Source organism: Populus alba, chromosome 2 (genome assembly GCF_005239225.2).
Source record: "Populus alba chromosome 2, ASM523922v2, whole genome shotgun sequence".
NCBI classification, from domain to species: Eukaryota; Viridiplantae; Streptophyta; class Magnoliopsida; order Malpighiales; family Salicaceae; genus Populus; species Populus alba.
Genome location: NC_133285.1, coordinates 17,192,162 through 17,207,831, shown reverse-complemented (window position 1 = coordinate 17,207,831; position 15,670 = coordinate 17,192,162). Strand labels below are relative to the sequence as shown.

Genomic DNA, 15,670 nt, shown 5'->3' with positions numbered 1-15,670 from the left:
GTTTTGTAAAATGAATTAAATTGTGCTCTAGCTTCAAAATAATTAATAGAAAAAAAAGTAATTGACATGGAAGATTGAAAGAAAAAGAAGATGTTTATTGGAATAAATCAACACTTTCAATAATTCATGAATTAATTTTGAAACTAGAGGAATTATCTTTAATTTATTTTGAAAAGTTAAAGGAAATAATTTATAATTCACTATAGAATATTCTAACCAAGATTCAATTATTTGTAATGTTTATTTACTTACCTTATGTTATTATTATTATAATAGTGGACTCTTGTTAGGTTTAAAAAAACATGGTTGGAGTTGATTTGGATGGATCTAGTCGATTCAATAAATTAACTTGTATTCTAATTAAAATTTAAATTGATTTATTTTAAAATAATATTATTTTAATTTAAAAAATATAAATCAACATTATTTTTTAGTGATCCAAATCAAGCTGTCTAACCCAAGACAACACCCACATGAGCCAAAAACAAAATTAATAATTTGAAAATGAGTCACAACAAGTGGAAGATGTCCAGATTCATACTGCAGCTAGCAAACGGTGGGTGAATTAAGAGACTGAGGGTGTATTTGTTTAGTTTTAACTTTTATTTTTGCGATATAAAAAATACAATTAAATATTTAATAATATACTAAAATATATTTTATATCATGAGGTCTATTAAAAAATTAAGTTTGAAATATAGTTTTTATGAATAACTTTTTACATACTTTTTTAACTGAGTTTCGTAAAACTTTATTTGTTTTTGCATTTCAAAAGTATTTTTTTTAATTTAATTTTTTTTATTTTTTTACTTTAATTTTTTTTTTGTATTTTCATATTATTCTGATACGCTGATATTAAAAATTATTTTGATACATTTATAAGTAAAAAACACTTTTGAAAAATAATCAAAATCAAATATTTTATATATGTTTTTTATTACACATAAACCTCAACCATAATTTTTACTAAATACATATCTAAATTTAATTAACCATATTTTTTTAAAACTTATTAATTTTAAATTACAATCATAAAAGTTATTTCAAAAATAAAAAAATAAAAAAACTCTCGATTCACAAATGGTGGGAGACAGCTTATATAGCTAATGATAAGACGAATTGAAATGGACAGTCTCCGGTACTGAATATATGATTTGATAAATGAGGGTTGCACAGTATAATATATATGGTCCCGTCCTTATCACTTTTTCATCTTTGTTTTTTTTGGCCCTGAAATCAACTTCCTCTCCTAATTCTTTCATAAAGTTTTCCTCATGTGTGAGTTAATATATTCTTTTTTATTGGAAATCCTTGTTGAATGCTACTCTTGAGAAAATATAAGTTTTTATCGGTGGATTAAAAGTTGTGGCTTCATGGTTAGACGTTCGTTCAATTATCATTTGAAAGATTTGGATTTGAGCCCTCTTATATTAGAAAAATATAAGTCCTCTTATGTTATAAATTAAACTCTAGTTAAATAGACACTTAATCTATTAACCATGCTGATGAATAAATAACTAAAAAACTCTGTTTTGAAAATAAAATTGTTACATAGTATCTTATATTATTTAAGTTAGGTATGTGGTTGAAATATAATATTTTTTTAAAATACATGACATAAGATTATTTAACAATTAATAAATACATAATTAACTATTATACATATAATTTCTAAATATAAAATATGTCTTGAATAGTATATATATTGAATAAATAATAGAAGAGGTTTCATGTGTGAGATGTTGCCGTGTTGGTTATGGCATGGATCTTGACTTTTTGAGCTTGTGATAGTGATAATAATAGTGATAAAAAAGCTTATATTAGTGTTGCCGTGTTGGTTATGGTATGGATCCGGATTTTTTTTAATTTGTAATAGTGACAATGATAGTGATAAAAAAAGCTTATATTGGTGTTAATCAAAGAATAATGAAGAAAATAATAATAATAATAATAGATGAGTGACAAGAAAAATTAGAATCAATCAACTCATGCATAGAAATCATAAAGGAAAGGAATAGAGAACGGTAGCTAGAATTGAGAAAGTTATGATAATTAATTTGTTGTGTCGGTTAGAGAAAGGAAAACATGGATAATTGCTTTTCAAAAACTGAGGTTGGATCTCAATTTCTGAATGGAACCCACGTGAAATAAAATATAATATAATTTAACCAAATACTTTAGTCCTGTATTGATTTTTAGTTGTAGCCACAATGCCAAATGGACACTGAAGTCTTTCTCCAAACCCAGATGGACAAAGTCTCATAGTAAGAAAAACTAATCATTTTATTATGTATGGGATTGACACTTGTATGCTCTCCTTACATTGACAACTTTGCCAAAATATGTTTAGGAAAATATTATCATGTATACATAATAGTATTTTTATCATCTAAATCAATTAAAAATACAACTTATTTTAGAATGTTTCATTCTTTTCATTCATGAATATCACGAGTTACGTTAATTATATAATAAACAAAATATATATAACGTTTTAGGATGATTTTATTTATTTATTTTAGCATGATTAGTTTCTTATTAAAAAATCTTTAAAATCAATTAAAATTTATTATAATAATAATAAAACTAAGTAACGACTTATTTTTCTTACTCCTTCACACACAACCATATCGGAGCGCGATGTTGTGCAATATGTAAAAAGATTTTATTAAGCTCAAGTGAAGCTTTACTCTCACTAGACTAACGTACAATAAAATCTTCTTTTTTTATCAACTCGACGAAAGATTCAAATAATTTTAGGTTAAATCCTGTACATGATCGAAAATCCTACAGTGTAATCGCTGAAAAGGTCTTCTTAAGAATCAATTATCAAAATAGATTCATCTTTGTAATTCAATCTTGATCTAAGCCGGATGACCTGCAGGTAATCTCAAAGGCATATACATGCAACCAATGGCACCTAACCATTTACATTCAGAAGACTTCATGGCTAATACATTCAACTGAAGCCATGAGGGAAGAAATGGGAAAGATCGAGGATCCTAGTTAAGCCATTTTTGGTCACTCAGTACGTACCTGTTTGGGAACAAGGTTGCAACTGCAATTCAACCTCATTAATCTGCACCCCGAAAAGCCTAAACCCTTTTTGTTTAGCCTTGTTTTTCAATATTTCCTTCTCTTCCTTCAATTCTTTCCCATCCTTTTGCAACTTCTTCCTCATATTTTGCCTTAAAACGACAGCCAATTCTCTTTGCACATCCTCCGTTTGGTTAAACCCGTCAACCTTGCCGCTTTGGCCGTTGCAATAAACTACGTCAATCATGGAAAAGTATTGGCCTTGACCATGTTGCTCTTGTACCTTGTTTGGGCAGGCACATGTATAAAATATAATGCTGTCTTTTTCCTTCAATTTTTTCTCCTTAACAAACCTATTCCAACCCTTTGTGAAAACAAAGCTTTGGCTACTCCTCCAATAGCAATATCTGAATTTCCAAGACTTCATGAACCTGTCGTAAAATATGAGTTCTGTGTCATCTACCCCAGCAGCATTTAGTACCCTATCATCTTCAACATCTTTAAAAATGTAGGGGAAGTACTTAACAGCAAATTTTTTGGGTATCACAAGTCTATTAAGCTTCCCTACATCACTTGGTGTTAGATCCTTTTGAAAAAGTTGTATGCATGAGAATTGTTCATCATCTGCACGCATCCTCCTTCCATTGGGATCATCACTTCCACCAATTTCTTCTCTTTGTGATTGTTTCATTATAAAATCCACAAAAATCTGTTGATAAGATCCATCTCTAATCATGTTCAGAATCTCTTCTGTACTATATTGGTTTTGGAAGCTAGGCTCTTGAACATTGCGGTCGTTCCACGGAAAATTTCGATGTGAATCCGTGCTTCTGAGCTTTATGGCAGCACTATCATAGGCCATAGCTGCTTCTTTCTCGGTCTTGAATGTTCCTAGCCAGATCCTTTGATGATTTGAATATATTTGTGCACCCCAATGTCCATTTTTTTGTGGCACAATGCCTTTGAATTTTGCTACATTACCGATATTGCTATGAAGCCTTCCAAGTTTGTTGCTTCTGCTAAATGCCAAAGTTTCCACATTGATGGTGGGACTTTTGGCACTTGAAATCATGCTTGATGATGCATCTTGATCTTCCATTAATGCGACTCCAATTTGAAACATGAAGGCATATAGAATATATAATTGTTTGAGCAAAATAACAAACGAGGCAACAAACTTATCTAGATTGGAGGAGTAAATGTTGCATGAAACATAAGGGAGTTTTTATGTGGGAAACTAAACAAGTTAGGTATCATTTGACAGCCAAATCAAACAAGTCACATTTTTCAAAACAAAAAAAATACTGTTAGGATGAAAACAACTAATTCCATTGGAAAATTTAGAACATAAATGCAATATCTTGCGAGTAAAAACAAGTTTGAAAAGGCCTTGCACCTTAATATAGTCAATTGTTGTTTAGTTTGTTACTTAGGCTAGTTGCAAGCTTGCATACATATCTTCAGGTTTCATGTATTTTGTTAGGTTTGAGACCCCTGAAAGGTTGACAAAAGACAACTTGGCTGCTTATATATGTAGAATGATAGAATCCTTGCCTAAATCCATATTGTGAAGTGGTTAAGAGTGTAAAAACTTTGAGAAAAAGGGAAAGGTTTCTATTTATATATCTAAATTTCAAAACCCAAATAGGCTAATCTCCTTTGTTTGCTTAATTTAGCATTAATGGCTAAGTTTTGTTGCCATAATCCAGTTGCCTTAATTACCTAGCATGTGGGTAATAATGCCATTTGGTTTCCACAATTACTGGAGTAAAAAAAAAAAAAAAACAAATCACTTGCTGTAAGAAAGAGGGCACCGGCAACTTGATGAATCTGTTCTTCTTAAAATTAGCATTTAGCACATTGTAATCCTACCTGCATTCATTGGTCAATAAAAAAAGAATGCTCCGACTCATTAATTATTTGTATCTCTCTGTTTTTATGCGTGTGTGTATATATATATATATATAATTGCTTAATTAGAAAGTTATATCAAAGATCATGTCATAGCATTAATCTAGAATTCTAGAATGCAATAGAGTCTACTACCTCCATGCTATATGAAACCACAAATTTGTTTTTTGATGTGACAATATCCAAATTCATATCCACTTGGAGATCTGCATATATATATTTCTCCCCTTAATTAAGACTTTTTTATTTTATAGGTTAATTGTATGAATGTGTGGCAATCAATCAATCAACATACGTATTTAATTAGGCGTTGATTTAATTAATTAATTAATGCTCTTATATATCTTCAAACAAAAAAATCTCAATATATTATATGATCTAATTAAATCAAGAAATTGATGTGAAAACGAACTTTCACTTAAGTAGAAAATCTTAAAATCACAAGAAAGGTGATAAATCATACATTCTCTAGTACGTAGTAGTATATATGGGTATGCAAATGATTTACGCATCAATTTTTCCTTGAATTGTAAATTCTAATTTTGACGTTTTTTTTTTATACTAAAATTGGCTATTTGTTTTAGTTTTTTTTTTAATAATCTAATTAATGCAAGTAGCATGCTATATATAATTATTGATTAGCATGTAATTAAGGATTATTTCTCTTATGCTGTTTCCTGTTTGGATTATTGATAAGAACACTTAACAACAAGACTAAAATAGGGTTGCTTATAAAGCTTATTTATTCTAGTTCTTATACGCTATATATACTTTTGATGGATGCTAGCAATTCTAATTTTGTTTTGCAGTCCATTTTCTCAAAATGTGGCTGAAAATATATATATTTGTACCTACTTTTCTGTAAGTACTTGCTTGAAAGTTGACCTATGAATAATAAGTTGTTTGTCTTTAAGTTAAAGAGATAGATATTGAAGTTCAAGAGAACTTATTCTCAACCTCTTTTGCCAAAAAAAATAAAACAATTTTTCTTCATAAATAAATTCATAAATGTGATTTTTCTTCATATATGACAACCAAGTTGCGACATTATTTGCACTATTTGGCTTCACTATAGCATAAATTAAGTATAGTACTGTTTATCACTGTTGCTCATGCATGGTGATGGGTTATTTAGAATTTATGATTTGATAACACTGAGAAGAAGTGAAATTGAGGAGAGACTATCAAAGTTCAAAGAAAACTAAAGACTTGGGTGAGGAGGGAGATGCCATCTTTTTCACATGAAAGTATTCTCCCACTGGCTATGATCTGATCATGGAAGACAAGACCAAGGTTGTGGCACACACTCTTTCTAAGGAGACCTCTCTTCCCTGTTCCATTTTCCACCCATATTTTCTTCTTTAATGGCAACAATAAAGTGCGCTGAAAATGACTTGCACCGTCCACCCTTCTTCTCACGATTGTTTTCCTATAAATTAAACTCTCTCGCACCATGCTCTTAGCCATCTTCATCTTTTGCATTAATTAAACCTCCACCTCTCTTTTTGTTAGCGAGTTTTCTTCTGGGGACTCCGCTCTTGCTATTATTCTGGACTGGTACTGCATTTTCTTCGTCTCGAGTTCGAATCTTACATGCTGCAAGATGGAAAAGAATTTTGATTTTTTTTTTTTGTTTATTTCTTATTTTCTTCTTGTTAAACATGGCCATGCATGAAGTCTTGACGCCCTATGTCACGTGCCATTACATTATACAAGTGCTCTTTCCTGTTTCCTTCAAATTCTGTTCATGAGTCCATATCTTCCTTCCATCCCTAACCAGTTTCTGATCTTATTTTGCAGATAAAATATTCTATTGCTGCTATGGATTCAGACCCTTCCACCGATTATGTAAAAACAAATTCAAGAATTAGTAAATACTCAAGATAGACATGAATTTATGTTCTTGAATTCATGAAAACATTAACATTGTTGTTTTTATTTTTTAAAATGTAAGCAGGTGACAGGAGAAAGTGTCATCTCTAGAGAAAATGTAGCTGTCAACAGATCAATCAGAACTGAGGAAGAACATAAGATTGGTAGCAATAAGCGCTCCATTATTTGGAAGAGCTCTGGAGGGTGGAAAGCTGCAAGCATCTTGCTAGGTATTGATAACGTAAAAAAAAATGCAACTTCTTACATGGCTTGTAAGAAATGTAAGTGATTAATCTTATTTTCTGTTTTCTACGTCGTTCTGCTGCAGCAAATCAATGCCTGGCTACACTAGCTTTCTTTGGAGTTGGTGTGAATTTGGTCCTGTTCTTAACAAGAGTTCTTGGTCAAAGTAATGCTGATGCTGCCAATAGTGTCAGCAAGTGGACTGGCACAGTTTATCTGTGCTCACTCATCGGAGCTTTCCTCAGTGATTCATACTGGGGCAGATACTTGACCTGTGCAGTCTTTCAGTTAATATTCGTTTCGGTACGTAGAATTTGAAATCTAAATCTATTTTTATAATTTTGATGTGATCTGCTAACCATTTTGTATGTTAATTAGGGGTTGGCGCTCGTATCGGTATCATCTTGTTATTTCTTGATCAAACCAGATGGATGTGGTGATGGAGAATTAGCCTGTGAGCCAACATCGTCCGTGGGAGTGGCTATTTTTTACTTGGCTATATATTTAGTTGCCTTTGGATATGGTGGACATCAACCTTCTTTAGCCACGTTTGGAGCAGACCAATTTGACGAGTCGAAACCGAAAGAAAAAAATTACAAGGCAGCTTACTTTTGCTATTTCTATTTTGCACTCAACTTTGGATCTCTATTCTCAAACACTATTTTGGTGTATTTTGAGGATCATGGAAAATGGACACTAGGTTTCCTGGTGTCATTAGGCTCTGCAGTTTTAGCCTTGGTATCGTTCTTGTTTGGGACACCTGGTTACCAGTATGTGAAACCTTGCGGCAACCCTTTGCCGCGAGTTGCTCAGGTGTTTGTGGCTGCAGTTAAGAAATGGGATGTTACCCCGGCGAAAGCTGATGAACTTTATGAAGTGGAAGGACCAGAATCTGCTATCAAAGGGAGCAGAAAGATTCTTCATAGTGATGATTTTGAGTAAGTACCGAATTCCTCCTTTAAGCTAATGATTCTTATAGTGTTTTTGTAGCTTAATAAAAGCCTTAAATCTTCATCCAATTCTTTAGTCATCCATATATACTTTTCCTCTGGATCAGACTACGAAGTTGTCATTTTGTCGAGGCAAAGCCACATTGGAATAAGGTTTGTGTAAGGTTGATAGCTATAGTTTTTAGCTTTGAGCATGCCCGTGAAAGGGAATGGTAATTGATTTGTGATTACTGATTATGTTTCTCTTACAATAATTTTCAGGTTTTTGGACAAGGCAGCAACAGTAACAGAGGATGATCTAAGTCACCAAAAGAATCCATGGAGGCTTTGCACAATAAGTCAAGTAGAGGAAGCTAAATGTGTTCTTAAAATGTTACCTGTTTGGCTATGCACTATAATTTACTCTGTTGTTTTCACACAAATGGCCTCCCTCTTTGTTGAGCAAGGAGATGTCATGAACTCCGATGCTGGAAAGTTTCACCTGCCAGCAGCTAGCATGTCTGCCTTTGATATCTGCAGTGTCCTTGTTTGCACTGGGATTTATCGCCAAATCCTCGTGCCCTTAGCTGGAAGGTTAAGTGGTAATCCCAAGGGGTTAACTGAGCTTCAGAGAATGGGAATCGGACTCATCATCGGAATGCTAGCAATGTTCGCAGCAGGGGCTACTGAGATTGAAAGGCTCAGGCATGTTACTGAAGGGGAAAAAGTTAGCTCACTAAGCATATTCTGGCAAATTCCACAATACGTTCTTGTCGGTGCATCCGAGGTTTTCATGTATATAGGCCAGTTGGAGTTCTTTAACGGGCAAGCACCGGACGGGATTAAAAGTTTTGGAAGCTCACTTTGCATGGCTTCGATCTCCCTTGGCAACTATGTCAGCAGCATGCTCGTCAGCATGGTGATGAAGATTACAGCTAGAGGTGACAAGCCTGGATGGATCCCAGATGACTTGAACACAGGTCACATGGACAGGTTCTACTTCCTGATTGCAGTCTTAACAGGCTTTGATTTTGTGATTTACTTGTTCTGTGCCAACTGGTACACGCCTATCAACATTGATGACAGCCACGAAGAAATTGGGTTGGAAAAGCAAGAAGACGATGCGCTTGCAAGAGTATGATTAGCTGGACCTTAGTTTGAACCAAAACAGGAGGCTAAGATCCCTCTCTCAATGGCCCCAGCACCATCAGCTTGTTGGCTATTGCTAGCTTTCACCTTCCTTTCTAAAAGTCGTACTCTAGGATGACTCGTTTCCACAAGAAGAAAACATGACCTTTGCTTGTTGAGGAATGATTGCTTTCTTCTTCTGGTGCTAGGATTTGGTAATATTTATTACAAATAAGTTTGGCAGATCTTGATTAGGCTGTGTCAAGTCTGGTTGTGTTTGCTCTTGAAGCTTCTAAGTTTGATACAGACTCACGATAATGAAATGTAATGGAAAAGCTTTCAAGTCTGGTAATATTTATTATAAATAAGTTTGCTCTTGAAACTCTGTGTTTTATTTTTAGAATAACTTTAATGAGTTATTAAATCTCATAATATTTCAGAGTTTTAGCTGTAAACTTATTAGAACTTGATAAATCATAATTCTATCCTTTTACCACGTGCGGCGTCGGTGGAGAATTCTAGGGGAAGCAGATCAGCATCAAGAAACATGGAAAGTATCTTTCGTCTTTTTTTTTTTTCATGGCCAGAGAGGAGCCCGATTCAGCAGCTTGAACAGGAAAGCAGAGGAAAGAAAGTTGGTGCTAGACGCCTAGACCCAAGAATTTGAAAAAAATTATTACTATTGATTGCTATCATTACTTCTACTACTTTTATAACTAACATTATTACTATTGTTTAGTATCATCATCATTATTATTAATAAAAAATATAAAATTATAAATTTAATTTGAAGAATATAATTAAAAAATATAAAATTTTGATAAAAAAAAACAAGAATAATAATAATAATAATAAAATCAAATTAAAATCATTATTATCATTGAAAAAAAATTTAAAGATAAAATTGAAATTCTTTGATAAAAAAAACATGTAAAATCAGTAAATTGATAATATAAAAAAGACCCCACTTTCTTTCTAAACCATGGATCTATTTGAAAGTATAATTACAGTTTTTTTTTAGAATACTTTTTATATCGAAATACATTAAAATGATATATTTTTTATTTTTTAAAAATTATTTTTGAGATTAGTGTATCAAAACATATAAAAAATTAATTTTTTTTAAAAATACAAATACAATCATATTTCCAAACACTCAAATAAAAAATATTTATGGTTGTTCAAGATGGCAGGTAGATTAATTAATTTTTAATATTCTCATCTTGGGTTGAATATGTAAATGCGTGCAGAAGATCCCTTTCACCGTCTAAATCTTTTATTTATATATATATATATATATCCTTTTATTGTGCATCATATTTATTGGTATTAATTTAATCAACTCAATATCAATTGAAAATATAAAAGAATTCTCCATCGATATAGTAAATGATTATATGTTAAACAGTGCAGATCTTATTTAAATTAAAAAGTAAAAAAAAATTATGCCTTTAAAAGCAGACTAACAAATTCAACTAATCAGCTAATTCATATAATCAAAATGATATTACTATATAAATAGATCTCGTTGTAGAAAATTCATTGGTGCTTAAAAAAAATGTGAACTATACAAATTAGCAATAACATTTGTTAAATCAAGTGAATGTTACAGTGTATATAAAAGACGCAACTCATCATTTCTTTATTTATTTTTACTTACTACTTGTTACTCATTATTTCTATTTATTATGTTTTTATTTATACCTAGTACCAATAAAATTTATTATTTAAAAATTTTAATTTTTTTGGAAAGGTTGGATTAGAAAAATAAAAAAATATATTTGTTATTTATCAAAATTAATATCTAAGCAATATTCGAAAATACCCTCACCATAAAAAAACTTGGACCGCAAAGTAAGAGTTTACTAGGCCTAACGCCCAACATCAAATATTCATCTATTGAATTGGGGCTTAGCCCCAACAAAATAACCCAATACAAAAGACCATCTTTGGGGCCCTTTTCTGTGCTCCTTCACTCCAGCTGACATTCCCGCTTCTTCCACTCTCAAGTTTCAAGCTCTCCCCTTTTCTGCTCAATAAGAAAAGGAACGCAACAAAAAAATGTCACCACCACCACCAGAATTAGTGGCGAATAACAGATTCGCATGGTTTCTAATTTGGAAAACTTCCACGTCCACCACCATTTACTTCTTCACAAAACTCTTCCTTCTCTCCTTGTGTGCCACTCCTAAATTTTCACCTTCTCAGCTTATTTTTTCACTTCTCAAATTTTTAACGTTTGCATTCTCTAACCTCCTCTTCTCCTCCTCTCTTTCCTTCCTCTCCTTTCCAAAACCACTCCCCTCCGCCTCCCCTCTCCAGCTCGCCGCCGGTCTCGTCCGCTTTGCTTTTGTGTCTTCGCCGGTTGACCCTGAGTTCCGCCGCGTTTGTAGTGTTTGTGGTGGTTGCTGGGGTATCTGGGGTTTTTTCAGTGGTGTGTTTTTGTGGTTTTGATGGGGTTGAGGTGATTGAGAGATTAGTGTTTAGGGGTTTTATGTTTGGGGTTTTGTACGGGTTGTATTTTGTTTATAAAAAAAGATGGGTTTTGGAGTTCCCAATTATTCAGGTCCGTGACTGTGGCTGATTTTTTGCTGGGTTTTTCTTTTTATGTTGATTTTTCTGATAAAGTTGTGATCTTGATGTTGAAATTGCATTGTTATTGAAAATGAAAAATGGGTTCCTGGTAATGTGGAAGATCAATGCAAGTGTGGCATTTGTTACTTTCTGTTTTTTTTTTCAGATTCTTATGTTGGGTTGGTTGTTGATGTGAGTGATTGCTGATAAAGTTGTGTTCTTGATGTTTGAATTGGATTGTTGTTGAAAATGAATTGTGGGCTTTTGAAATGGGATAGATGTATATAAGATTAGTGAGTATAAGGTTTTAGTTTTTGTTGATAGAAGTTGTGTTTCCTGATGATAAGTTCCAATTGTGGTCCAAGTATGTTATTGAGACTGGAATCTGGTTTTCTGATTATTTGATTGAGGACTCATATAGGATTAGTGAATGCAGAGGATAAGATTTTGTTTGGTGTTTGCTCTCAGTTGTGGGATTTGTGATTGCTGATTTTCTGTTGCTTTGTGGACAGCGTCCTCTTTTCTATAGCTTCAAGATGGGACTTCCATTGGCAATTAAACGAGCTTTAAAGCTTTCTAATGTGGCTTACTTATGCTCAGCTGCGTTGCTAGTGTTTCTTCCAGATCAATTTAAAAGTGGAGGGACAATGGGGCAGTTCATCACTGAGCAGATCATTCTGTATATTGGGAGCTTTTCTGTGTTTCTCTGTTGGGAATTGAGTCACCATTTACACCAGGTTAGCGTAAATGTCCTTATCGTTTTTTATGCCTTCTGCTGTAGCTTGTGTTTATCAAAGACCATTACATAGAACGCGACTTCAATAAGTCTACGAATCAAAAAGCTTCATAACTTTGCCTTTCACACTTTACACACACACACACACACTATCTGATGTCTGTTGGTATTTCTTTTCTATGCTGGACAAGTAAAGAGTAGAAAAGAAGTAAGAAACAGTTTTTTTTTTTTTTTTTTTTTTTTTTTTTGTGACAGGAGAATGTCCAATACTTATTGCTTGGAGACAAGTTAACTGAATGTCCAACCACATTTTTCTTCCCTGGAAAGTTAAAACAGTAGAAAAGGCATATATAAAATTTTCTCTCAATGAGGACTAGCCAATGCTTTCATGGATAAAATTTACCAAATGCCTGTCTTTTAGTTGTCGTGCTTAAATTAAATTATAGGAATAATGTTCTTAATAAAAGATATTCACTTGATTCAGTTTTTTAATAATATATAATGTTTTCTTGAGGAAGTTAAAAGAGCATAGTAGTGCTAAAAGTCCTGGGTTTCCAATGATGCCAGTACAGGTTTGAGTTTTGAGAGCAGGCTTTGAAGCGTCTGTCTGTCTGTCTGTCTTCAAATGCATCCTCTGGATATTTTACTTCAATGAGAGAACAACACTTTAATGGTCTTATAAATCTAAAAAGAACATAAAATAGCAAACCTTTAGTTCGGGAGTGATTGCCACTCTTTGATCCTCTCCAAGCTTCATGAATTTTTATCCTTTTGTTTTTAAATCTTTATGGATCAGTTTCAAAATATTGTTGCAATAGGGCACCATATGGGACGACTTTGTCATCTTATTATTTGTTTCACTGCTGCATTACTTGCAAGGAAAATTACTTTGCAAATGGCTATATGCTTGTGTTATGTTGTGTTGCTTGGTTTATAACTTTGCAATAGGTTATGTGCAGGCATTAACTCTTACTTTTGAAGATAATTAGACATAGTTGTCTATCTTCTCCCAATCCCTACTTCTCTTGACATCTTTCTGTTACTATGAAGGTGCTACACACAAAAAGGTACTTATTTGCACCGCCGAAAGGTTCCGCAGCAGCAGAGACAAATCCCACTGAGCCTCTCCTTGCAGCCCTCGAGGAGAGCATTCCGGATTCTCTTCTGCAGTATCTTGCATATCTTGATCTTTGTATGGTTTGTGAGAATAATGTAGATGCTTGGCGCCGAGCTGCATTTTTTGAAGAAACTGGTGAGACTTACAAAAAAGTTGTTGCTGCGTGCTTGAGGCCTCTGGAACAGCTTACATCTAACTTGCGTGAAGTCTTGGAAGGTTGTTATGTTGGTAAGGCACATCAATTATCCAATCAATTGCAGTCGCCAACTGACTCTCAACTGGATTCAAAACATTATGAATCACTAAACAACTTTCAGGTATGGAAAGTTGGCACTGATGACGCTGATTTTTTTATATTTAAATATTCTGTTTTTAAAATGTTTGTTGTAGTTATTTTATGTTGCTTTCTCGTAAACAAATCATATTACAGATACAATTGTCAATTTTCTAGTATTTCAATATGCTGTTTGGCAGATGATATCTCTGATTTTTAACATTCATTTATATCTAGGTTAGCAAGCTTGTCTGATGCAGCAGAACCTGTTGCAATGCATCTGTTACTTTCAAATAGTGTTCAAAATTGATTTCTAGAAATCTGTTCGAATAGCTTATTGATAGAAGAAATCTCTTGTACTGCAAGCATCCTATGATTGAGGGTTTTTGCCACCTTATGTGTGTTATTTTACCAATATGAATCCATAGACAATTTAATAATGTTTTTCAATTCCCACAGAAGTATGCATGGTCTGCCAAGGCAGTTGCTTTCTTGACTGAACGGTCACATGAGGAGGATAGATTTGGGGTTGCACAACTCACTGGTAGCAATGCTGCTGTTCTCTCAACACTTATCTCTAGCCTGCTTGCTATTGAAGTTTTCATGGGGAAGAAGACAAGCTTGCAACCTCAACATTTGATGGGGCCAGTTACTATTAAATGGAATACTCCAAGTACAGGAAGAAGAGATGTTGCGACAGCAAACAAGAGAGGTGGTCCTCTAGATGCAAAAACTTGTGCCATGGCTGATGTGCTAAGCAACTCAATCTACAGCATTGTGTCTGCTTTCCATGATGAGATGCTCACGAGCACCAAAGCAGGTCTTCTTGAGAAGGATTGGGTTACTAAAACTAAACCCCTTTTTGGAACCTATGAGTTGCTCGTACAGAAACTGCGTCATTTCCTGGATTTCCGAGCTAGCTAGCGAGTTACTTGGTTGCTTGTCATTTCCTGAATTTCCGAGCTACCTAGCGAGCTGCTTGTGCTTGGCATCGTCCACGTATTCTTGTGTCATTTAGGGGAAACAGCATCAAGGAGATGAGCTTGTTTGTTGACCTGGAGCTACCCACAAAGCTTTAACAGGTAACTTCAGTTTTGTTCTGGAGGATAACTGAAAGTGCAACTATAAAATCATGTTGTATGATTGGAAACCTCTCAAGGGTTGAGTTGAGATGCAAAATGATTTGAATCAAATGGTAGGAGATATAATGGCTACTGAGTGTTTGATACAAATAGTTGCACAGGATAAATGTGACCTCCGAAAGACAACTGTTTGAACATATTTTCAGAAAAAAAAAAAAAACAAAAAAACTATTAAACCTTTGCGGGAAACATCTTTCTAACCCCATCCAAATCTCTCGTTCGGTACATCTGGCTTTGGTCCCATTTTAGCATAGCTGTGAAACCTCTATGGTCTTGGAGGTTCGGTTCAAGATAAATAAAAAATAAAATAAAAATTGACTGATTTAATAAAAAATCTGGATTGACCCGGGCAAAAGCTAGCCCTCAACCCACTGACATTTTTTTATTATTTAAAAAGATGTATTTTGAGAGGTGGGTTGAAATCTAAATTTTAAAAAAAAATAAAATTGCATTGTTTTAACAAAAAATATTCAAGAAAAATTAATGAGTTAAAGATAAGATTTTGATCAAGTTAGCAGGTTTTTTATGGGTTAGTCAAGTATTTTTCTTTGATTTGTTTTAATCTAGATTGTTCAAGTTTTGGGATGGTTATGTCCTCAACAACTATTTTTCAATACAGTAAGGATGAATTATTAAATTTTAATAACTATAAGGACTACTTTTCTATCTCCATGACGGTATAAAAGAAGAGTACACAGTACCTCATTC

At 33.4% G+C, this 15,670-nt stretch overlaps 3 protein-coding genes across 3 annotated transcripts; 2 read left to right on the top strand and 1 right to left on the bottom strand.

Annotated features, from left to right (window-relative positions):
- Window positions 1-2,864: 2,864 nt before the first annotated feature.
- On the bottom strand, window positions 2,865-4,135 carry LOC118032006 (AP2/ERF and B3 domain-containing transcription factor At1g50680). Its single transcript, XM_035036566.1, has 2 exons — window positions 3,037-4,135; window positions 2,865-2,920 (listed from the first exon to the last, which is right to left on the bottom strand). The coding sequence occupies exons 1-2, from the start codon at window positions 4,133-4,135 to the stop codon at window positions 2,865-2,867; spliced, it is 1,155 nt and encodes a 384-aa protein (XP_034892457.1).
- A 2,273-nt stretch (window positions 4,136-6,408) lies between these two features.
- LOC118031998 (protein NRT1/ PTR FAMILY 7.1) lies at window positions 6,409-9,504 on the top strand. The gene is made up of 6 exons (XM_035036560.2): window positions 6,409-6,504; window positions 6,748-6,795; window positions 6,905-7,049; window positions 7,148-7,365; window positions 7,441-8,000; window positions 8,274-9,504. Exons 2-6 carry the CDS (start codon window positions 6,769-6,771, stop codon window positions 9,130-9,132), a joined length of 1,809 nt encoding a protein of 602 aa, XP_034892451.1. The 5' UTR covers window positions 6,409-6,504; window positions 6,748-6,768; the 3' UTR covers window positions 9,133-9,504.
- A 1,857-nt stretch (window positions 9,505-11,361) lies between these two features.
- On the top strand, window positions 11,362-15,527 carry LOC118032005 (uncharacterized; the record flags this gene model as incomplete). Its single annotated transcript, XM_035036565.2, has 4 exons — window positions 11,362-11,685; window positions 12,206-12,430; window positions 13,480-13,863; window positions 14,280-15,527. Coding segments are annotated over 4 exons (1,398 nt in total), but the record flags the coding sequence as incomplete, so codon positions are not given.
- Window positions 15,528-15,670: the final 143 nt, after the last annotated feature.